We start from the raw sequence: 25,988 nt of genomic DNA on the forward strand, positions 1-25,988 counted from the left end.
AAAGCTGCTGAACTACAAAGGGATGAAGATCAGGCCACTGGTGTGAAGTGTGGCTGGTGATAACGCATCCTTTCCTTGTAAACAATGATGATGTTATGCATCCCTCGGGCTTGGCTGAGTCCTGGAAGTTAATTGTGAGCATAATTTGCCACCTCCAGAGCGTGCCATCCCCAAAGTGGGACATCTGACCAAAGTACAAACTGATTTTTTTACTGCAAATTCAGAACACCTCAGTGCCTGCCACTGAGAAATTCATCTGCTGTCCCAGTGCCCTAATCATCTTCTCTTCTACTTACCAGAGTCTGTGTGAAGTGATATTGTATGAAGAAGAATGACATTGTAAAGAAAGCACTAGTAACATTTGACATTAAAGTTTCCTTTCATATGAAGACATATTTTCAGAGACGGTTTCACATATAAACACTATTTCTTCATATCTATTCTGTTGGAAATTCACATAGTAGAATGATTTTTAGTATATTTGATCAATTTTGTGGGAATAAGAATATTTACAATCTCAGGAACACTGACAATGACTATTATCATAATAAAAGAGTTACATAACTGCCCAGATTGCGTCAAAATAAAAATAAAAACAATGTGTTTGCTTGTTTGTGTTGATGGGACTGTATGACTACATATGTGTTCTCTGGGTGCAAAAAAACAGCTGTGAACATATAAAATTGACTTGTCAATAACCTAAACTCCAGATGAATCTTACAGTCAGGTATGATAATCATCTAGAGCAGAAGCTAGCAAACTCTAAAACAGTAAGCATTACACTTTACGGCCATACATTATTTGTTGCAACTCCTCAACTCTGCTACTGTCGGGAGAAAAGGACTCATAGGCAACAACAGAGACAAATGGCTATAGCTGTGCTTCAGCGAAACTGTTTACCAAAACAGTTGGCAGGTTAGGTCTGGCTCATGAGCCATGGTTTGCCCATTCTTGATCTAGAGACAAAAAAACTAGTATGTGTTTGACATAACAAATGCATTCATGAGAATTAATTGCCTTAATCCATTTTACTATTTTCATTCACGAGAGAATTTAATGGAAGAGTTGTTACCAAAACACAAAATGTTTCTATTCACATTTTTCAAAGGTTTTGAAATGTTAAGGGTTTATGTAGTACTCCTGCTACTTATAAAGCAAAAGATATGAAAGACTATGAAGAATCAAAGTACTGACATTATTTGAAAAGTTTATATGCTCTTTATATAAATAAACATGTACACATACAAATGTTGATTCATACACACTTACATAACACATGGATTATCTTATTAGAATACTTTTAACCAGTACCTTAAAAACTAAACTTTCCCTGGCTGCCATAGCTCAGTGGATTGAGCACGGGCTGGGAACCAAAGTGTCCCAGGTTCGATTCCCAGCCAGGGTACATGCCTGGGTTGCAGGCCATAACCCCCAGCAACCACACATTGATGTTTCTCTCTCTCTCTCTATCTCCCTCCCTTCCCTCTCTAAAAATAAATAAATAAATAAATAAATAAATAAATAAATAAATAAAACCTAAACTTTCATATTGATTACACTACTATGAATAAGTATACTATATACATTAAATAGTATATATTATTAAAAGTCTTTAGCATAATATTTACAAGCATATTACTGGTCTGTCAGAGAGAATTAAATGGCTACCTTTTGATGATTTGTAGGATACGTTAAGTGTGTTTTTTAAGTTTATAAATGTAACCAAGATAAATAAAACTTCTAGACACATGTGCCAATTATATTTTCCATATTACCAGCCTTTGTACTCACTGAACAGTTCATAAAATACTTTATTTTTATCCTGAATTATTTAATATCAATTCATATGAGTAGCATTCCATTTCCTCTCCCTTTTGTTGCATTCCATTTTGTAGCATTCCATTTTCCTCTCCCTTTTGTCTACAAAATGTAGACAATACCTTGTCTATATTTTGTAAATATTTCATTTAAAGATATGCGATCTTATAACTAAATTGTAAAACAAAAATACATTGTATGTTGAAACATTTTATAATAAAATTAATACATGATATTTTAACTTTATAAATTATATTCATCATACCATACATGGCATGGAATATTCTCCAACAGGTTTACACAAATCTGTATTGTCTAACAGATGTTCTTGCAATAATGAATCCCTTCAACCCTTGATTAAGTACAGAAAATGTGTATAAGTTAGAGCTCTGACTGAACTGAAATTGAGTTCATAAAAAGTAGCTAAGACAATATATTATAAAATCTTAACAAGACAAACTTTAGGAACTTATAGTGTTATTTTTTTCCAGGAAAAAGCATATCTAGAATGAACTGTAAGTACGACCCATGGACATGAACTAAGGGGGGAGGAATGCCAGTGGGAGAGGGGCACAAGGAAGAGGAGAATAAAGGGGGGAAAACAGGACAACTGTAATAGTACAATCAATAAAATATATTTTAAAAGTGCACTATGAACATGTATACCAGAGGTGAGAAATAAAAAAGGAACTATTATAAACATACAATGCTTTAAACATTAATAGTCATTATATTTGTAATGCATTTCATTACATTGTAATACTTATTTCTGTTTCTAAAACAAGTCTTTTACTAATAATGTAGGCTTAACATTCATATTTGATTATTGTTTAACTCTTCAAGTGTTCAGTATTTAATTTCTCTTGAGCCATAAAAATGTACTTGAAAACAAATTAAGAATGTTTAAAAATGTAACCTACTTTAATAATTTTAAAAACACACAATGTATATTTTAGCAATAAAATATATCCCACAATTTTATACCTAAAACTAAGTATTTTATACATAGTTTTAAAAACATAATAATAATAATAATGTAATATAAGAACAATAATAATAAATAATAAATAATAAAAACTAGGTATTTTTATTATTCTAAAACTAAATGTGGATTCAAGTTTAAATCTTGCTTTAAATATTGAGTTTTACATTTCTTTCTGAATATGTTCATCTTTTCAAATTTTAATTATTTAGCATCATTTCTGCAAAAAATATATTTTTCAAAAAACAATAGTTTTAGCTCTTACTGAATAGAAAAAACATGTATTTAAATGATTCTAAAGCATACTATAAAAGAAAAATACAATCTATATTATAAAAATTATAGTAAAACAAAAGATTGTATACAATAAATTATTATTTATTCACCCTATTATTGATTCTATAATATTTAAATAAATTAAAAGTAAAGAAACCTATACTGAATTACCTGACAGCTTCATATAATCTGTAAACCATAATACTGATATGTTTTTCCCATAAAGTTGTATTACCTTTTAGTAGGCAATTCTGTACTTTAAAGGAAATGCATTTTTCATATAACTATAAATATGTATATACATAATTATAGAATATGAATTTTCAATTTAAAATAAAAATATAAAATGAAAAAATGATAAGAACAAAATACAATTATAACTCCACATTCATACTTGCATTCCAAATCTAATATTGAATTCATTTTATTTCTTGCTCTTTCTCATTAAGTAATAATGATCTCTGCACAAATGTGCAAGGCTAAAAGGAACAGCTGGAAAATTGAAAGATTTAATAAGTGTTTTTCTTAGGCTACTCCGTTATATTGGACACTTCATTACAAACACAAGTTATACTCCACAGTGACAATTCCACTCATCAGTCAATAATTGAAACAGATTTAAAACTGCTGGATTTTTTGTTTAATTTTTAAAGGTAGAGATATTCCCACCGTGTGGTCCCTGTCTGTGGGCCACCCATACAAGTTGTCTGACTAGTCCCTTCCCCTTCTGTCCACCCTTATCCACATACCTCTTCCCCTCTAGTCACTTTCAGTCTGTTCCATGTTTCCATGTCCATGGTTCTATTAAAATTGGGGCAACTCTAACAGAATAACAATAAAAATGATTTTAAAAATAGAAATATTATACAATAACAAGTTGGCTGTCCTGCACTTTTATTTAGCATTTTTCAAACTTTTCTTCCAGTTGTACAAGTAATTAGGTGCATTTTTAATTTCCTGATTGTGAAAGCAGTAAGAAATCTAAGTTCAACAAACAAGTTGTCTTATATACAATATTCACTTTGAGAATCATTTTTTATTGCACTCTGATGGAAGGAAGTCTTTATAAATATCTTTCAAACATGCTGCTTTACCCACCTTTTCTCCTCTTTATTTTTTCTTTCTTTCACTCAGAAACAAAATGGCAAGCAATTAAACCAGGTTGCTATATTTGGTGCATCCAAACTTCAGGAGTTGATAGCATAATGATTTTAATAACTACTTTAAGTGTAACATGGTGACAAGTTGACACCCCTGGCCTATGTCCTGCAATTTTATTTTCTAGCATTCTATTGTTACACTACAGGGACAGTGATATGACCACAGCCAATGTTACCATGTTTTCTTTACTTCTGATTTAGATCTAATGTACTTATGCAGCATATATTTTTCTCAAGATATTCAAAGTAAAACATATGAAATTAAAATGAGACTTTCTAGAAAAACACAGGTAATGTTTAGTTCTAAGACTGCTCTGTTCCCTCATCACTGTAAGCAAAACATATATGAGAGTTCCCTTTTATCCATGGGAGATACATTCCATGATCCCAATGGATGTCTGAAACTGCAGATAGGAGTAAACTATATATACACTATGTATTTTTCCTATACATACCTATCATGAAGTCTAATTCATTAATCAGGCTCAGTAAGAAACTAACTATAGCTAACAGTAGAACAATTATATTAATATACTACAATAAAAGTTATGTGAATATGATCTCTCTCTTTCTCATAATACCTTATAACTAATCTGATTACCTAGAAGCCAACTAAAGAACAGGTAGCATACAGTGTGGACACACTGGACAGCAGGACAATGCAAGTTCATGGAAGGACTGAGCAGGACAGCTGGAGAGCTCATCCAGCTACTCAGAATGATGCAGTATTTAAATCTTGTAAATTGTTTATTTCTGGGATTTTCCATTTTAAATTTCTGAACTGCAGTTGATTGTAATTCAAACCACAAAAACAAAACCACGGGTAATGGTGGGGGGCTTACTGTAGACATATGATTTCCTTCATGACTTTTGATAATGCATTAGAATTTAATTCCATGTTAAAAATGTAATCTCTATTCTATTTAAATAAAGACTTCAGTATATTGATATTTATTTTCCTTTTAGTCACTAAAAACTTCATGGGACAATTTAATTTTTAATAAAGAAAAAATATTTTGCCATCTTAGAACTCAGCCTTAGTACAATAAGTTCATTTTAAAATACTTCTTAAAAACAAAAATAGCACTTTGTCATAAATATACATAAATTATAAAGATGGTAAATATAACATATTGATATTTATTAAGATACATTTCAAAACACCAATCCAAAAGAACCTATGCACCCCAATGTTCATAGCAGCACAATTTAGAATAACCAAGAGCTGGAAGCAGCCTAAGTGCCAATCAGTAAATTAATGGATCAAAAAAACTGTTACATTTACACAATGGAATACTACACAGCAGACAGAAAGAAAGAGCTCCTACCCTTTGCAACAACATGGATGGAACTGGAGAACATTATGGTAAGTGAAATAAGCCAGGTGCTGAGGGACAAATACCATATGAGCTCATCTTTAACTGGAACCTAACCAACAAAACAAACAAGCAAGCAAAATATAACCAGAGACATTGAAATTAAGAACCATCTGACAGTAACCAGAGGGGAGGAGAGAGTAGATAGTAGGGGGGAGGGGGGAAGGGTTTTCAGGAACAACTATAAAGGACACATAGACAAAACTGAGGGGGCGGAGATCAGAGGAGGGAGGTGGGGATGGCTGGGGTGGGGCTGAAGTGGTGAGGGTAAATGCAGAAAACTGTAACTGAACAACTCTAAAGTAATAAAAAAATCTTTTGATTCCTAATCCAGTGACTTTTTTCACAAGGGACCATGTTTTAAATCATTTAGATCATGTAAAATAAATATTGTTCTGTTGTATTAAATAAAAAGATATATTTCATATCATTACATATATATCATGGTGATTTGTCCTAGTATTTTATATTGCTTGAAAAAAATCTTGTTCATCATCCAGTTTGTAATGATCAATTTAGTAGCACTTATCAAACCATCCCTGAAAGTGTCTTTGAGGAATAAAACTTTTAAAAAATCCGTTCCTTTAAAAACTTGTATAAAATGTTTTTATCCAAATTAAGTACACAAGTATTTATCAATAAAAAAGTACACATTCTAATGTTGAAATTCTATTACATGTCAATATTTCTATTAATAATAACCCATTAGAAAAAATTAACTTAGAAAAGGGGGCTTATGAACGGATGAGAGTGGGACGACCCCGCTGGCAGCAGTGGCTGTGCAGTGTGTCCCTCCCAGTAGCGTGCTGGAGAATTCATTGTCATGTCACCAAGTTGCTCAGGAATTGCCTACTTTCTCATTCAATGCCCTTTATTAAGTGTTTTTAAAGTCGATAGCGATGGATACACAAAATAATTACTATTTTTACTATAAATATCCCAGGGAATCAAAATGGACATTTTCTAACTCCCTTTGATGTAAATTGATCTTCTATGGTTGTTTGTTCAGAGACGATTAAACATTTTCAAAGCCTTAGTTCAATTTCTTGGTTCTCTACAGAATTGTAAGTGATGTGTGCAAATACTAAAAACCTTAATTATTGTTTTAATATACTTCTATATATTTGTCAAAACATAATTTTTAATAAAAGATGTACTTTCTAGATGTTTCAGAGAAGACAAATGTCTTGACTTAAAAATTCAGACTCAGAATTTTTTTTAAATTCATGTTCCCAATGTGAATAAATGTCAAAATTTCAAACTCATCAAATATTTGAATATCTTTCCTTAGTTCAGTTTCTAGTGGCTTGTGATGTTTAGGCTTAACCTAGCTTTACTGAAAAAAAGGCTAAATCCATTTTTGAAAAATAGAATTTGACCAAAATAATAGAGTGCTCCCATTTTATCCCCTGAGCTTCAGCTTTCTATTAGTGATATCCTTGAGGGAGGCTGAAATATTTAGAAAAAAACTGGTAACACACACACACACACGTGAGTATAATTGTTTGCTATGACCAATCAAACTATGGTAGGTGATTTAAGATTATATTCGGTAACATTCATTTAACAGCCACATTTCAAGGCTAGGTCTCCAGCTACAAGTATATGATAATACCATTGAAACATATACAAAGACATTATGACAATTTTAAAAAAATAAAAGACAGAAAGTACTGTTAAGACTACTGGCAATTTTAAGATTTCTCAAAAAATGTATAATTTTATAGGCCCAAATTTTTCACATCTAATCTTTGCTTTCATTTCTACTTTCACCATTTTTTCTTGCAGGCAGGAGAAAAGTATTAATATGTCATATTTAGTTTAAAAGACATCTGAGAAGAAGATTCTTGTGAAAATTTGCAACTGAAGAAACTTAGGCATCCCCCCCACTTAATATGTCTATCTAAATAACACTAAGGAAAAGATTTTTAAACGTAGCCTAGGGACCAGCAACATCAACTTTACCAAAGTTATGTAGATGGCAAATAAACATATGAAAAAATCCTCAACATTTGATATTAGGAAATCACAGAGTAAAACAATAGTAAAATACCACCACACATTAGAATAGCTCAAATCCTAATCACAGACCATGGCAATCTTTGGAAGGATTCAGAGAAAGATGCACTCTTCTCTGTTGCTGGTAGAAATGTAAAATTCTGGAAACCAGTTTGTCAGACAATGATCTCTGACAAAGCTACACATTACTTGAATATGTCCTATGGAATTCAAACTCCTAGACATCTACCCATTTGATTGAAAATGTATGCCTGCCAAAATCCTTTGCTTGAGTATTTATAGAAGCTTTATTTATAATAGCTCCAACCTGAAGCAAACAAGAGGTACTTCAATAGGCGAATAGATTAAAAAATTGTGATGTACCTACACAATAGAATAGCATTTTCTAATATAAGTAAATGAGCTATCAAGCCTTATAATATTGTAGAGGAACCTTAAGTACATTTTGCTTAAAACAAAAAATACACATTCTTAAAAAACTCATTACATTTAGTTCCAACTATATGACATTCTGGAAATGACAAAACTATAGGGACAAAAGAAAGATCAGTGGTTTCCAGCTGCTCGGAGTAAGGGGTGAAGATTCAGTAGATGTAACTTAGAAAGATTTTTATAGCAGTAGAAACCATTCTATATAATAACATAATTGTGAATATGTGGCAATACATATTTGTCTAAACTGAAATAAATGCAAAGCATAAAGAGTGAACTTTAATGTGTGCAATTAAAAAATTTAATTGGAAGTTTGGAGGAATCACAGTGTGGAATGTCAAATGCAAAAAAAAAAATCTAACTGTAATACCAATGTATGAAACCACCCCACTGAAAGGAAGAGGGGGTGCCATGTAACTTTTTAATTGAATTCAATCTTTAAGACTAAAAATAACAGAAATTGTACACATGAAATGTATTCTTCTTAATTAAATCATTTCTTACTAGGATATGGGTTAACAATTCTCATTCTGCAATACATGTATATTGGAATTGAGCAATTAAATAAATGGATCACTAATGGGAGACAAGCTTCTAACTGATGGGAGACCATGTGGCAGTGGATCAGAGCTAGAGACAGCAGTGAAAATTTATGTTCACCTTGATATATATACAGATGACTACCCATAGAAATATGCATAGGTATGCGTATATTTATAAGTAGCATGCACACATGTATGTCCTTGCTCTGTCCACTGAGAAGCTAAGAAGCAGTGACAAGTAATAACAATAGATACTTAACCAGACCCAGTTAAGGTGAGACTGAAGCATATTGTAGTGACAGAAATTAAGCAAGTGTTCAAAAAACAAACAAAAGACCTGACAATGATGGAAGTATGTCAAAGATGCATTCAGAAACCAATTGAAAGAGCACCTACTGGTAAAAGTTCAATAATATGAGCAACAAAAATAAAGAAATAAATATCAATTATTACCAAAAGTATAAAATAAACATCAATGAGCATATGCTTATATAAATAAAACTGATTTTCTGTGCAAAACAATTAGAAATCTTTTTTTTTAAATGCACTTTTTTTTGAGATTTTATTTATTTATTTTTAGAGAGGGAAGGGAGGGAGAAAGAGAGAGAGAGAGAGAAACATCAATGTGCAGTTGCTGGGGGTTATGGCCTGCAGCCCAGGTATGTGGCCTGGCTGAGAATCGAACCCGCGACACTTTGGTTCACAGTCTGCGCTCAACCCACTGAGCTACACCAGCCAGGGCCACAATTAGAAATCTTTTATGTATATCCCACCCACCAGGAGGTAGAGCATGACTCCGTACTCTTTTATGTGAGGCTGTACGTAGTAACTTTCTGTTTTCCCAAAGAGGACAATGTTGAATGGCAAGAGATGAGGAAGTGTACAATAGGGAAACCTAACAATCACTACCTTTGCCAGTTCGCCTAAGACATAATCAACAGAAGTAAGTCATAATAAAGCAGGTAGCCTTGATGTGATGAAAATGGCACTTTAGCTCAAAAGCATTTCTCTCCAGAACCCATAACCCCAGTCTAATCATAAGAAAAACATCAGCAAATCTCAGCTGAGGGGCATTCTATGAATGCTTTTCCAGCACTCCCAAACTGTTAAGGTAATAGAAAAGAAGAAAGTCTGAGAAACGGCCATACCCCAAAGGGAGCCTAGGGAGATAAGATGGATAAATGTAAGGTATTATTCTGGATGAGACCTTGGAATAAAAGAAGCACATTAAATAAATGCTAAGGAAATTTGAATAAAATCTGGATTTTAATTGATACTTGTGTATCAATATTGGTTCATTAATTGTGCTCATATAGACCTTATTAATGTTAAATAATAGCTGAAACTGGTTGTGGAGCATATAAGAACTCTCTGTACTATCATTAGAATGTTTCTGTAAATTTAAAACTATCCTTCTGCATTCCCACCAACAGGGTACTAAGGTTCCCTTTTCTCCACAACCTCTTCAGCACTTGTTTGTTGATTTGTTTATGATGGCCATTCTGACCAGAGTGAAGTGATATCTCATTGTGGTTTTAATTTGCATCTTTCTGGTGGCTAGTGATGCTGAGCATCCTTTCATATGTTTCTGGGCCCTCTGTATGTCTTCCTTAAAGAAGTGTCTGATCACATTCTTTGTCCATTTTTTAAATTGGATTTTTCATCTTCCTGGACTGGAGTTGTATGAGTCCCTTATATATTTTGGAGATCAAGTCCTTGTCTGAGCTATCATTGGAAAATATGTTTTCCCATATATTTGGCTCCTTTTTCATTTTACTGCTGTTTTCTTTAGCCCTGCTAAAGAAATTTTGTTTTGATGAGGTCCCATTTGTTTATTCTTTCCTTTATGTCCCTTGCCAGTGTGGAAAACATATGGAATTTCCTCAGAGAACTAAAAATGGAATGCTTTTTGACCCAGCTATACCACTGCTGGGATTATATCATAGGAATCTTGAAACACCAATTCAAAAGAACTTATGCACCCCAATGTTCATAGCAGCACATTTTGCAATAGCCAAGTGCTGGAAGCAACCTAAGTGCCCAACAGTAAGTGAGTGGAACAAAAAACTCTTGTACATTTATCCAATGGAATACTATGCAGCAGAAAGAAAGAAGGAGCTCCTACCCTCCACAACAGCATGGATGGAACTGGAGAGCATTATGCTAAGTGTAATAAGTCAAGTGGTGAAAGACAAATACCATATGATCTCACCTATAAGTGGAACCTACTCATCAAAACAAACAAACAAGTAAAATATAACCAGAGACATTTAAATAAAGAACAAACTAACAGGAACCAGAGGGGAGGGGGTCAGGGATAATGGGGTGAAATAGGGGAAGGTCCATCAAGGAACATGTATAAAGGACACACGGACAAAGCCAAAGGGGGTGGGTTTGAGGGTGGAGGTGGGGATGTGTGGGGCTGGGAGGGCCATGGTAGGGTGAAGATGGAGATAAACATACTTGAACAACAATAAAAAAAATGTAAAACAAAAAAATCTAAACTATCTTTAAAAATAGTTAATTACAATAAATGCATTAAAATATGACCAGATTTGAAAGTATATGTGATACAAATATGTATCAATATATACAAATTAATAATTGTGTTATACTTCATCAACAAAATAAAGAATAACAAACTTCATGATCACCTCAATAGACAGCAAATGAAAGAATGTGACAAAATTCAACATTTTTTATGATAAAAACTCTCAATTAATTAGGCATAGAAAGAACGTACCTCAATTTAATAGAAGCAATATATGGCAAGTAAACAGGTAACATCATACTCAACAGTAAAGAATTGAAAGATTTTCTTCTAAGACCAGGAACAATACAAAATACCTACTCTTAGCACTTCCATTCAAGATTATACTGGAAGTCCTAGCAAGAGCAAGAAAAAGCCATCCAAATTAAAAGGAAAGAAGTAACATCACCTCTTTTTGCAGAAGACATGACCTTATACATAGAAAATGCTAAGGACTCCACTAAAGAAAAAAAAAAAGTAAGAAGCTCCCTGGCTGGTGTGGCTCAGTGGATTGAGCACTGGACTGCGAAGCAAGAGGTCATTGGTTTGATTCCCAGTCAGAGCACATGCCTGGGTTGCAGGCCAGGTCCCCAGTGGGGGATGCATAAGAGGCAACCACACATTGATATTTCTCTCCCTCTCTTTCTTCCTTTCCCCGCTCTCTAAAAATAAATAAATAAAATATTTTAAAAATTTATGAAAAAATGTAAGAACTAATATACACATTCAGTAAAGTTGCAGGATACAAAATCAACATAAAACCCTGGCTGGTGTGGCTCAGTGGATTGAGCACCAGCCTGTGAACCAAAGGGTTGCTGGTTCATTCCCATTTAGGGCACATGCCTGGGTTGCTGGCCAGATCCCCAGTAGGGATTGTGGGAGATGCAGCCACACATTGATATTTCCTTTCCTTTCTTTTTTCCTTCCCTCCCCCTCTAAAAAATAAACAAATAAAATCTTTTTAAAAATCATTAAATTTTTAAACAGTAATAGCAATCTATCTGAAAAAGAAATGAAGAAAATAATCCAATATTTAATAGCATTGAAAAGAATAAAACATTTAGGAATAAATTCAACCAAAAAGTTTAAAGATCTGTTGAAAATTAAGACATTGCTAAGAAAATTTAAAGAAAATATTTTTATTGTTGTTCAAATACAGTTGTCTCCTTTCTCACTCCATCACAGCCCCCTATCCCACCCATCCCCGCCTCCCACCCTTGAACTTAAAGGAACTTGAAGAAGACACATAAATGGAGAATTATTCTATGTTCGTAGATTGGCAGAATTAATATTGTTAACATGCCCATACTATCCAAAGTAATGGATCTTCAGTTTCAATGTAATCCCTATGAAAACTTTAATGAAATTTTTCACAGAAAGAGAAAAATTCTAAAATTCATATGGAACTACAAACAGTCCAAACAATCAAAGCAATATTGAGAAAGAAAAACAAAGGTGTAAGCATCATATGTCTTAATTTTAAAGCATATTACACAGCTATTGTAATCAAAACAGTATGGCACTAACATTAAAACAAGTACACAGACTAATGGAAAAGTGTAAAGAGCCAAGAATTAAACCCACATACATATGGTCAAATAATCTTTTAAAAGGGTGCCAAGAATACATAATGGGGACAGGAAAGTCTCTCCAATAATGGTATTGGGAAAACTGGATATCCACAGGCAAAAGAATGAAACTGGATCATACTTTCCACAATTCACAAAAAGAATTTGAAGGAGATAAAAGATTTAAATGATAGAATTGAAACTGTGAGACTCTAAGAAAAAAAAATAAGAGTAGAAAAACTCTTTGACACTAGTTCTAGCAATACTGTTTTTCAGATATGACACCACAAGCACAGACAACAAAAGCAAAACTAAGTAAGTAGAGTTACATCAAACTAAAAAAACTCTGCACAGCCAAGGAAACCATGGACAAAATGAAGAGGCAATGTATGGAACTGAAGAAAATATTTGTAAGTCATATGTCTGATGAGTGTTTAATATCAAATATGTAAGGAACTCATATAACTTAATAGCATGAAAATATATATAAGCCAAAAAAATGAATAAAGAACCTGAACAGACATCTTTCCAAAGTGGACATACAAATAACCTCAAGTAACCTGCAGGTATGTGAAAAGATGCTCAAAATCACTCACAGTCAAGGAAATGAAAATCAAAACCCAAGGAGATATCACCTCAAATGTGTTATGATGGCTATTATCAAAAGGACAATAGATACAAAGTGTCTGTGAGGCTGACTGTGGGGAAGAGGGAACCCTTGAACATTACTGGTGAGAATGTAAATTGATGTAGCCAGTATGGAAAAGAGTATATAGGTTCTTCCAAAAAATAACATAATAGTAATACCATTTGATCCCATAATCCCACTTCTAGGTATGTATCTAAAGGTAATAAATACACAGTAGAATATTATTCAGCCATAAAAAGAAAGAAATCCTGACATTTATGATAATATAAAGAAACCCAAGGGACATTTTGTTAAGTGATGTAAACCATGCACAGAGGGAAAAATGCTGCATGATCTCACTTACATCTGCTATCTGAAAACGTAGGACTCACAGAATCAGAGAGTAAAATGGTGGTTGCTGGGGGGCTGGTGATTGGGTTGGTCAAATTATACAACCTTCCATTGTTACAAGTGTGAGTTCATGGGATCTATAGTACAGCACAATAACTGTAGTTAATAATACTGTATTGTATACCTTAATATTGCTAAGAGATTATATTGTAAGTGTTCTCACAATATATACACACATTAACTGTATGAGGTGATAGAGGGGTTAACTTGATTGTGGTAATCCTTTAATGATGTATGTATATTAAATTGTCAGACTGTACACCTTAAAAATCATTTTGTACAATTTAAATACATATAAATCTGTCAATTATAACTCACAAGGCTGAAAAAAAAAGTTAAAGCTAAGTACTGACTCCTGTACACTTTAAAAAAATTCTTTTTGCCCTGGCTGGCGTAGCTCAGTGGATTGAGCGTGGGCTGCAAACCAAAGCATTGCAGGTTTGATTCCCAGTCTGGGCACATGCCTGGATTGCAGGTTAGGTCCCCAGTGGGGGCCATGTGAGAGGCAACAACACATTGATTCTCTCTCTCTTTCTCCCTCCCTTCCCCTCTCTAAAAATAAATAAATAAAAAATCTTTAAAAAAAGAAAAAAAACTTTTCTTTTTTTAAAGATTTTTTAAAAACTTTAAAAATTTTTAAACTTTTTTTAAAGATTTTATTTATTTATTTTCAGAGAGGGAAGGGAGGGAGAAAGAGAGAGATAGAGAAACATCAATGTGTGGTTGCTAGGGTTCATGGCCTGCAACCCAGGCATGTACCCTGACTGGGAATCGAACCTGCGACACTTTGGTTTGCAGCCCATGCTCAATCCACTGAGCCACGCCAGCCAGGGCTAGAAAAAAACTTCTTTTAAACTCCTGACTTCAGGATAGTCTTTTCATTGCTTTTGAGAGAGAGAGAGAGAGAGAGAGAGACATCAATGTGAGAGAGAAACATTGATTAGTTGCCTTCTCATAAGTGCCCCAACTGACCAGGGATCAAAACCACAAGTGAGGTATCTTTCCAGACTGGAAATCCAACCCACGACCATGTGGTCTATGGGCCAATGCTCCAACCAACTGAGCCACACTGGCCAATATACTCCTGTGAATATTTAATGGAGTTATTTCTCTTAATATCTTTAGAGTTAGAAAGTTCTTTGGAATTACATGATTTCCCCTAACTTTTCTTAATGTAAAATCTTACATTTGTACTGTTATCCACACATTTTGAATCTAAGACACTCTATCTGTAACCTCAACTACATCCTAACATAACACATATTGATCATTTGTGCCACAACTCTTGTTCCTGTGGACCTATATACAGGGTCCAGCACAAATAATGCCTCTTTTTTATTACAAAATCTTTTATTACAGAATCATAAGCATGTAATTCTATAACATACCAATATCACACTCAAGCACACTATATGACATTTTAGGTGAAATTGTAACAGGGTGCAGCCAAGAGAGGGGCCCCAAATAGGGGTTTGTAATAGGGTCCAGAAGAGCTTGGGGATAATTGGCTCCACACCACAGGGCCACACCTGCCCAGAATGCTGGCAGCTGTGGCCAATTGCAAGAGGAGCCAGAAATGGGGCTGCAGAGGAAGATTAGCACTGGGATTTAAACAGAGGCACAGCAGCCATTGGACATCTCTCTTTTTGGGACCATGCATCTGTTTAGGACCACGCGGCTTTGGTGTCTTGGTTTGGACCATGAGGCTTGGGTGAGAGTCAGGACCATGAGGCTTTGGAAGTGTTCCCTTTTGCCACGTGGAGGGTGCTGAGAGGACTGTGTGCATTTGTGGGGAACTTTAGTTTGTGTTATTTCAAATGAATAATAAATTCTTTTCCTTTTCACGTATCTCAGGCATTGAGAGATGTCTTTCCTCTGGCAGCGGACATAATGAACCTCGGGGGTTTCTTTCAGGTAATAGTATATTACCTCGGCTGCCCTTGCCCCCCCCTTTTGTACTGTAACAAAATGTTCAAATTAAAACTATAAATTATTACATGCATATTATTACCCTGTCAACCACACTCAAGCAGGCCATACTTCTGCTGGACCCTGTATATGCATGCTAACTATATATTTATATATGCCTTTTACAACCTTATTTTTACCAAGTTAAGCCAGGTTTAAATTAAATTTACATGTTTATGATAAACAGTTTCTGTATGGTCTGATCATTCAAAAGTTAATATAGAACTTGAGATAAAAGAATAGACTGTCTTCATTTAATATTTAATAAAATATTGATAATTTTTACTCCTCTAAAATATCATGAGACCAAAAGATGTGAATGATAAATGTGGTTTTAAGAGATGAAAACCTATTCTTTTTTTGTCTTTTTCCTTTTTTCTTTATTGGTTCAGAGAGAGAGAGAGAGAGAGGGGTGGGGGGAGAAGGAGAGAAACACAGATTTGTTGTTCCACTTATGAATTTATTGGCTGAGTCCTGTATGTGTCCCTACAAGGGGTGAATACACAGCCTCGTCTATGATGATGCTCCAGCAAACTGAGTATCCAGCCAGGGTGAGAAGTTATTCTTATTAGGGACACATTACATTATCCAAAGTGGTGGCTGTGTTTTAATAGTACTTAGTTATATTAATTGCACTTAAGGGCACTTAAAATAATGAGTATTGAGACTTGAAAATCTCTTTTGATTTTTAAAATAAATTACTATTAATTTATGCAGATTGACATACCAAATATTTTGTGGCATACTACTTGTGCAGGAATTATATTCCTGATAAACTTAGATGAGTAAATGGGTAAATTGAACACAAGGAAGCTAGAGGGTCACTTGTTGGTATTTGGGGGGGCAATGGTCCAAATGGTTGTCTCCCCCCAAATTCATATGTTGTAGCTCTAATCCTCATAATAATATTTGAAGGCAAGACCTTTGCAAGGTGATTGTGGTTAGAGTAGATCTTGAAATTGACCTCATGATAAGACTAATGTCTTTTTAAGAAACAAGAGGAGACACTAGATCTTTCTCACCACTGTGGAGGGGTACAGTGAGATGGGGGACAAAAGGGCAGCCCTCACCACAACCTGATCCTGCTATAACCCAAATCTTGGGCTTCCAGTCTCTAGAAGTGAAAAATGAATTTCTGTTGTTTAAGCCACCTGGTCTATGGTGCTTTGTTATGGCAGTGTGAGCTAAGACAAAGAGTTTTATTTACAGAGACGGATAGTCAAATTGGTACACAGCTAGTGATACATGGGTTTTCATGAGCAACAGAAATGTTTACATGAGAACAAAGTCTTACATGTGTGGCATATGTATAACAGGTAGCAAAGGCAGGGAGGCAGGCAGCGTCAGGGTGATGAATAGGTAGTGAAGCCACACCTCATGACCTGATTTTTTAGACACTGCTCCACCTAACACACAAGTCCAAGTTTATCCACAATGGACAGAGTTCTTAAGTTCTACTTTCTTAGAATTTATTACATTGTTGTTTTGAAAGATCAGTATTTCAGATGTGGATCATAATTAAGCAGATATGCATTACACATGGAGAGTAAAGAAACTAGAAATAAATTTCCATCATTTCACAGAAAAAGAATTAGTGACACTTCTCTCAGGAAGGCAAAATTTATAGCGACACATTAGGTTCACACACAACAAAAAGGGAAAACCGGAGGACTGAGAAACTTCCTCTTACTCTAGAGTTTTACCTAATTCCAAACGTAGCATCACAACACACTTGCACTGTGTTGTGACAGTGATTCTCACACAAGCCATCACAGCACAGTTCCAGCTGTTGGGAGTAAAACCTATTATCCACAGCTTTAGATACTGGAAAGGGAAGAAGCTATTGCAGAAGATGGCCCGCTGTTGTTGAGACATGTTGGCAACACTGCCTTGGAGCCTCAGTCCTGGGCTCTGCACTGGAAATGCTATTCCTTTGGGAACCACAGCCAAGGAAGAGATGGGGAGATTCTCAAATAAGAACCTTGGTTCAAACCATCCTGTGTCTCCTCATATCACTATCTACAGGTGGTCTCTTCACATGGCGATGTCTAGTTGCCACCACGGCACTGGTAGAGCCATGAGTGCAGGAGTCTCTCTTTTTGGCTTGTGGACCCTGGTACTGCCTGGGAACTTTGAGTCTCATTTGGAGCTGGTGAAGTCGCTGTGTCTGGGGCGGGCGCTGATCCACATGGCCAAGTTTGCTCTTGCCTTTCTTGTTGCCTACTACACCTGTAATGGGTCCAGCACCTGACATAGGACCTCAGGAAAGGCCTGAAGATCCTGCAGCTCTGCCAGTCGGGTGTGGTGGTCCTGGATCTCACTGTACTGTCCTCTATGGGGCTGGTGGTCATGTTAGCAGCTCCAGTCCCCACTCTGGCCTCTCACAGATGATTAGTGGTCCTGATTTCCTTTTGTCACCCGCCCTCCAGGCAGGGCAGAGTCTCTTGACGTGTCTGATGCTTTTGTGCTTGCAGTTGCCCTTGAAGCTCAGCAGTAGAGTCCCTTAGAGAAGCACAGCCCTGGAGCAGGGCCAAGAGTCCCTTGTTTCTAAAGATGAAATAACCCAGAGATTCCCTTCTCCCACCCCCACGTACAGACTGCTTGGGGCTCTGAGGCACTCATTCTCTCCACCCTGGGCCTTGGTTTGTGTTGAGGGTCAGCTCTTGGATCCTTCTTCCTGAGACAGTGGAAACAAAGCCAACTTTGTGACTCCTGCCCTGGGGACTGGGGGTGGGGCTCTGGGTGCTGCTATGTTCTGCTCTCTGTTGGAGCCCAGGATCTCCTGCACCCATACAGTGGGGATCAGGGAGGTGGCCTGTCTCAGCTGCAGGGAGCAAGGAGGGTGAGCTGGCTCTCGAAGTAGGTGCTTTGGGAGAAGATACATAGATTTTGATGTAAGAGAAAGAGACAGAAAATTATTGTTGAACCTGTTAAGGGTTATTTTTTCTTCTTTGCAATTTCAGAAAAAAAAAATAAGCCTCTTATTGTCATGTTTTCTAATCCAAATCCATGTGATATCTTTTACTGAAAATAATTAAAATATTTATTTCATCTTTGAAAAAAAAGGAAAAGAAAAAGAAGCTATTTCAGATATGACAAAAGAGAATGAGATAAAGGAGATAGAAGTGTATGCCAAGCAGGACTTTAACAAGACTACTCCAAATGTATATTATAATAATATAGAATATAGAATATATATTCCTAGAAATGTCAGATGTATCTATCAATCGTTTATCAATTTATATAAGAGTTCATGCAGCAAAAATCTCTTGCTGTTAGAAATAAGTTTAAAACCCAACATTCTCCTAGAATTGTCATCTTGGGGCACTTAGGGTAAGACTGCCTCTAATGCTTAAAAGATAATATAGCTCACGTTACCAAAAGTGTAGTGAGCCAACATAAAACATGAAGCATACTAATCTTTTAGTGAACATTTGTAATGATAACTTTCTAATAACCAAACTGGATGATTTCATAAGAATTTCACTAGTAAACAATACTTTGAAAAAGAACTACAAAAATGATACCTGATCCCCACAATGTTGTGAAACATGCAATACTTTACTCCATCTAAATGAGGTGATTGCCTTTGAAGGACTTCTGTGGCAATACAATATTGGTGAAGGGGAAGCCTGTTGTTTTACAAACTCAGAAACCACTCTGTGCAACCTGGACAGGAACAGCTTTGTGCCTAAATAGAGGAGACACAACAATGATGCTATCAGTGGAGAAATAAATGACACCCTGACTCCCAGAGCCTAGACATGCTGCGGTGAGGACCATGTGGGAAATGTGTCTTTGTCAGAGTTAAAAACATGCTAAAATTTTAAAAGATGATCTTAGAGATTTGCAAGAAAAACTAGAGAAGCTGATTCAGGAGAAAATTTCCTATTCAGAAATAAGTCAGAAAATCATTGGGGAGAAGGAGCAGAATATGAAAACATAAAGGAGATGGAAAGACAAAGAAACAGTTATTGCATTTAAGTGCCTTTATGTAACATTTTATTTTCCTCCCTTTTAGAACAAAAGAAAGGAATATAAAAACAACAAAACTTACAATTTATTTTACAATGGTCACTCAGTGTATCATAAGATTTCTACTACTTCTTAAAAATACTCCCTAGAAATTCATTATCTTTAATTTCCATGGTTATTATAATTTAAAAGGTGCTTAAAATTTAACGAATAGAATTCAGAAGTGCCTATTTTATATTAAAATATAAACCACCTGATATATTTAAAAATATTTTAAAACAAATTTGAAATCCCACTGGGGGGAGATAGACAGTACTGCAGATCTGAACACGAGAGGGAGTGGGGCTGATGGAAAGCATGCCAGGATGTCTATGAGGAAATCAATGCAAATAAAACTTGTATCTGTATTCTAAATTTCAGAGAACAAGAATAGAAAGAGAAGAGTCCAGAAAAGAAAATCACTTTATTGGAAAATGAAATGTCAAAGGCTAATTATAGATGAACTCTGTTAGGAGCTAAATTATACACCCTGCCCCAACTTCATATGTCAAAGATCTAACTCCCATACCTCAGAAGGTGAATGTATTTGGAGATAAGGTCTTTAAAGAAATGAAGTCAAATAATAACATGGGGGTAGGCCCTAATCCATTGTGACTGATTTTTCTTACAAAATGAGGAGATTAGAACAAAACTGTGTGCAGAGGGGACGCAGATGTGAAGACACAGGAAGGAGACGGCCATCTGCACAGGAAGATAAAGGCCTCGGTACAAAGCCGACCCTACTCACACCTTGATCTTGGACTTTTAATCTCCAAATTCTGAGAAAATAAATGTTTATTGTTCAAGCCACCCAGTCCACAGTATTTTGTTGTATCAGACCTAGAAAACTAATACAAAATTCTGTATGTTTCTCATCTTTCTGTCCTGATTATGAAACTGGAAAATTACAGAGAGATGTTTTCTCTTACACAAAGAGGATGCAAAGAAGCATAAGTTAGAGGAGCTAAAGCCATATGTAATACTTATCAAGATTTAGTCAATGACAAGCTGAGTTTGACATGGCAACTCAACTCCAAGCAGCCAAGGTGCAGTGTGGTGCCCAAAGGAATTTAGGTAGCACAAATGTTCAGGGAACATTTTAAAGTTTTTCCTTAATGCTGGCTGAGTACTTAAACAAGTGTGGTGGAATCAAGAAATCACTAATATTTGAAATTTACTAATTGGTACTTAATCCTGTTTTTTAAATGTGTGCTATTTTAAGAAAATATAAAGAAATTGAATATCTGTTAAATATTATTTAATAGTTATTCTATTTTCAGGAAAAAAGTAGCTAGTTGTGCCTATTGCACATGAAATATATAGAGAAATACATTTACAATATAATAGAAAATGCCTGTTAAACTGTTAACATAAATTAATGCAGAATCAATCTCTAAGTTCACTTGTTATAATGATGTTTCTGTTTTCTTAAAACCCTTAGAATTAAGAAAAACAAAATGTATATTTTAACTGGCAAGATCTAAGTACCTCAAACTTCTAATTTCTAAGGATAAGTGATTAGACATTTCCAAATTCTCATGAAGACAGGGCAAGGACATAGAAAATACCTATCCAAAGCAATCTTCATGGAATTTATGTCTCTCAGTTGCTACAGTTACTTCAAATGGACACCAGCTGCCTGCATTTCAGAATTTCAGAAGATGGGCCCTCTCCTTAGGAAGGAATTTCAGATGCAAGGAAGGCAAAATAGTAAATGACAGTTCAAGTTTGAGTGAAGGCCAAAGTTGTGATTGAAATGCAAATCTTTATCTTTTTAGTTTTCCTTCCATTAAGTTACATTTGCGCTTAACCTGCTGTTGAAGAGAATCTTTAAAGCATTTCCTGTCTTTTGAGACCTAGATTCTTGGATTCAGGATGACTGAGGAAGGCATCATTCACAGTATCCATCACATTACAGGCACTCACAGAATGTTTATGTAATTAATGAAGCACATTATTACAGAAAGCCTGGTGTGGCCTTGAAAGAGGATTTTCCCTAAATGGAATTTTTGGCTACAGTGTTTCTCATTAACTAGAAGGAATCCTATCTATTAGCACAGACTTTTGACAATTTTGAGATGTTCTTTAATGGTGTCAGAATTATGAAGGTTTTATAAATAACAGGTATGCCCTGGTAGCCCCATCTGCCGTAAAGCCATAACTTACTCCCTCTCGTTCCCTTATCCTGATCTATTTCATCTTATAACCACTTGACAGGTATGTGTTAGCTTGTTGATAGACTTTCTCTTATTCCAACAGTGTCCCACAAAATGAGGGATACTGCTGGGCTTTCTTGAGACAATTTTCTAGCATCTAGAAAGAACAGTGGGACCTGGAAGTTGTGTTCAGTGGGGCTCAGTTGTTTGGAGTTTTTCCCTGTAACTGGAAGGTTCTGGGTTTGATTCCTGGTGGGGCACAAATAGAATGCAGGTTCATACCCACTTTGAACTGGTGCGTATAGGAGGCAACCAATTGATGTTTCTCTCTCATATTGATGTTTCTCTCTTTCCTTTTGTCTCTTTTTAAAAGCAATGAAAGAAAGTCCTCAAGTGAGGATAAAAATTTTTTAAATAATATTTATCAGATGAGAAAATGATGTAATGTGGGAGTAACAATTATAACCAGAAGAATCTACGTTAATTAGTGCATGTCAAAAGTCTTTTTATCTGAAGGCAAAGCAAGAGAATGTTCAGGAGTTATCAGAGCTTTGACATAGTTCGTTGGAATAATTCCAAAATCAATCTGAAACAAGGGGTGGATATTTTTTATTTGAATATAGATTCCTCCAAACTGAAGAGGAAAAGTCATATCAGAGAAGCTAACATAATCTGTTAAAACACACTACTTTGATTATAAATTTATAAATGGATAATTAATCACATACACCACCATATGCTGTTCAGTTGATTATCTTTTAATATTCACTGAATATACTTAAAGAATGTAGGTAATATTTTAATCGACTAATCATCATAATTTCCTTGGGAAATGACTAGCTGAGTTTTGGGAAATATTTACTTTTGAAAGGAATTTTTTTTAATTGGTTATCAGTTTTTTTTTTCTAAAGATTTTATTTATTTATTTTTAGAGAGGGAAGGGAGGGAGGGAGATAGAGAGAGAGAGAAAGAGAGAGAGAGAGAGAGAGAGAGAGAGAGAGAGACACATCAATGTGCGGTTGCTGGGGGTTATGGCCTGCAACCCAGGAATGTACCCTGGCTGGGAATCGAACCTGGGACACTTTGGTTCCCAACCCATGCTCAATCCACTGAGCTATGCCAGCCAGGGCGGTTATCAGTTTTTATTAGAACTAGATGCTTTCCTCCTCCAAATCAAAGCAAACTAATTTTACTATGTTTTCTTTTAAAAAAATTTTTAAAGCTTTGGGAGAGTTTTATAACTAATGTTGGATATTTAACTTCAATAAGGTTAAGTAAAAAAATTCTGCAGGTCTGAGGCTAAATTAGAGCTGTCAGCATGAATGTATGTTGTATTTAATTTCCAAAAGAGAAAAAGCTTCAAAACATAGGTGTTAACTCTCTCTATTTAAAGGTCTAGAAACAATTATTAAAATATCTAGTAACATTCAACACCACTGAAATCTAAGACTTTGGTATATAGATATTATTTCTATATCTATAATAGCCTGTAGTAATACCCTAGAAATGAGTCTGTAGTCTATTATGATAGCAGGAAAGCTATCAAATATGATCAGCATCATATCAAAGGACTCAGCATCCATTTTAAAGAGCCTCCCACTGGCCAAAGATTTAAACATATCACAAAAGCTCCAATGGGTTAAAACACATCAAACGTGTATACATTTATGAGTTCATAGTAATAAGCACACATACCCCCACCGTCCCTTGGTAGGATGCAAGGGGACCACATTATTACTTTCTTGGAAAGTGGTAGATAAAGGCAAAGTATGTTGCATTTATTCTGCCATTCCTGTGTGAACCACCTTTAAGTACCAAAACAGCTGATGAAGAAAGTTTTCTTTTTAAAAGTGTAGTAATAAATGAGGAAGTAATGAATATTGACATTTGAAACCTGTAACTAATTGATGCAAGCAGGCAGTCATCATGTTTGGCTATAGCACAGAAGGACATCCCACACCAGCATCTCCCAGTAAGAGAACATTTCAGTGAAGTGGTCTTGGACCACAAGCCTGCAGATCAAACTCTCAGTGCAGTGGACAGGTTTCCATTTTAAATGTCACCACAGAAATACAGGACTCCATCCAAAACGGACAAAAAAAAAAAAGACTGCAGGAAAGTTTGTAGGGCAAATAACAAACATAAAACACCTTTTATGAAATTATTGAATAAATAAATTAATGAAAAAGGAAAGATAGTTAAACTGTAGATTAAAATAAACTTAAGAAACATATCAACAAATGCATGGCTATTATTTGGATTCTAATCTAAACAAAAAAGTTAATAATAGTTATATGAGTTTTTAAACTTTTTTTGTTTTGTATTTAAAATAGGGCTTAGCCCTGGCTGGTGTGGCTCAGTCATTGAGTGTTGGCCTACGAATCAAAGAGTCACTGGTTCCATTTATAGTTTAGGGCACATGCCTGGGTTGTGGGCCAGGTTCCCAATAGGGGGTGTGTGAGAGGCAACCACACATTGATGTGTCTCTCCCTCACTTTGTCTCTCCCTACCCCTCTCTAAAATATAAAATAAACAAAATCTAAAAAAATATATAAAATAGGGCTTAGCTTCCTTTAAATAGACATAGAGAGAGTGACTGCAGTAATTATACAGGATCAGGGTCTTATCACCTGGTATGGGGTAAAGACAGTGATGCAAGGGAATTAAGGTGATTGTGAGAATGTTCAGATACTTTATCATATATAACCATACAGACCAACAAAACATAACATAGCATAACATAACATAACAGCTAATAATCTGGAAGAAAATAAATTAAGGTCTGGAAGTCTTTCTGAGGTTCAGAAACAGATATGGTAGAAGCATAAGTTGGGACACTGAAGAATAAAAACTTGTAAGAAGAAATTCAGAGAAATGATTTTAAGATTTCTGAGTTGGTACATTTACTGGTCCAGCCATTTATTATGTGAACAGGTTAGCTCAGAATGTAGAATCAGAGATTATTACAGTTTAGAGGGTGAAAACACTCCAAGGTATCTTTTGGGTTATGAGGATGTCCCAGGAAATCAGTCTACAAATGGAATAAAAATAAAAACAGAGCCAAGTATCAACATCTCCCACAAATGTGCTGTAATAATCCTTAAATCACAGAAGTTCTTTTTTCTCTCCTACATATGGGTAAACAAGAAAGGAGAGAACTATGGATACTGTTGACCATAGCTTTAGGTGTCTCATTTATTAAAACATAACATTTAAGAAGTTCAAACCATGACTCCAACCCTAACATAAAATAAACCTGTGTCAAACAGTATTTCACTCATTAATTATTCAGGGAACAACTGTTAACCAGTACAAACAACATTTACAAAGCTAGGCAATGTTACGATGACAGTCGTGTCCAATAGAACCGTTTATGCTAATCTCTGGTGTTATCAGTTTCATCTGGATCAATATACAGATTAGTATGCAACTTCATTAAGTTGGAGGGCTTTAAATAACAGTAGTAATGGGTGAGCTAATTACATTTTTTTTTAGATTATCTTCAGGGGACTTTTGCTTCTTTTATAACATTGGAAGGTATGTCTCCAAAATTTCCCTTATTTCAAACTGCATGAATAATTTGTTTTTCTCATTCTCCCACTGTATTTTTAGTGTTCTCTAAAATATTACCAGGTACAGAGAAGCTGCTTAATAAATATCTGTGGAAAAGTGAGTGATCTTAGTTCTACATGTTTTGTAAATACCATCAATAACTATGATGAAATGCAGTAACAATAATTCCAAGAAAAATTCAGGAAGATTGTTAGAGTTTTATAATTTTTGCATTTGGTGACTCTTCCATGAAATCCTAATATCTAGCTTAGCTAAGATTTACTGTCATAACCAAACTTCTATTCCTCCACCCCATTTACCCATTTTCAAATTGATGAGAATTAGTGCAATTTTACCTTGCTCCATGGCTAGGAAATTCTTTAGTGGTACAAATCCTTTGCCCTGTTATTACAGATACCAAGTAGTCAAGCTTGTGTGCACAATTAAATTATAGACAGTAACCTGAGGTAAGTTGCCTGAGAATGTGAAAAGAACATTTTTTTACTAATAATCCTAACTCCCAAAGAAGAAAATTCTTTGTACAAGTATTTACTAA

At 35.1% G+C, this 25,988-nt stretch overlaps 2 protein-coding genes across 2 annotated transcripts in view; one reads left to right on the forward strand and one right to left on the reverse strand.

Annotated features, from left to right (window-relative positions):
* The window catches only part of ZNF804A (zinc finger protein 804A), a 250,909-nt gene that overhangs the window by 72,100 nt on the left and 152,821 nt on the right, over positions 1-25,988 (reverse strand). The window lies entirely within an intron of this gene.
* On the forward strand, positions 17,584-18,101 carry LOC123807164 (succinate dehydrogenase cytochrome b560 subunit, mitochondrial-like). Its single transcript, XM_045821163.1, is given in 2 exon segments — positions 17,584-17,947; positions 17,950-18,101. Coding segments are annotated over 2 exon segments (516 nt in total).

Source organism: Phyllostomus hastatus, unplaced genomic scaffold, assembly GCF_019186645.2.
Source record: "Phyllostomus hastatus isolate PE091 unplaced genomic scaffold, TTU_PhHast_1.1 phas_contig_1, whole genome shotgun sequence".
In the NCBI taxonomy this organism is placed as follows: domain Eukaryota; kingdom Metazoa; phylum Chordata; class Mammalia; order Chiroptera; family Phyllostomidae; genus Phyllostomus; species Phyllostomus hastatus.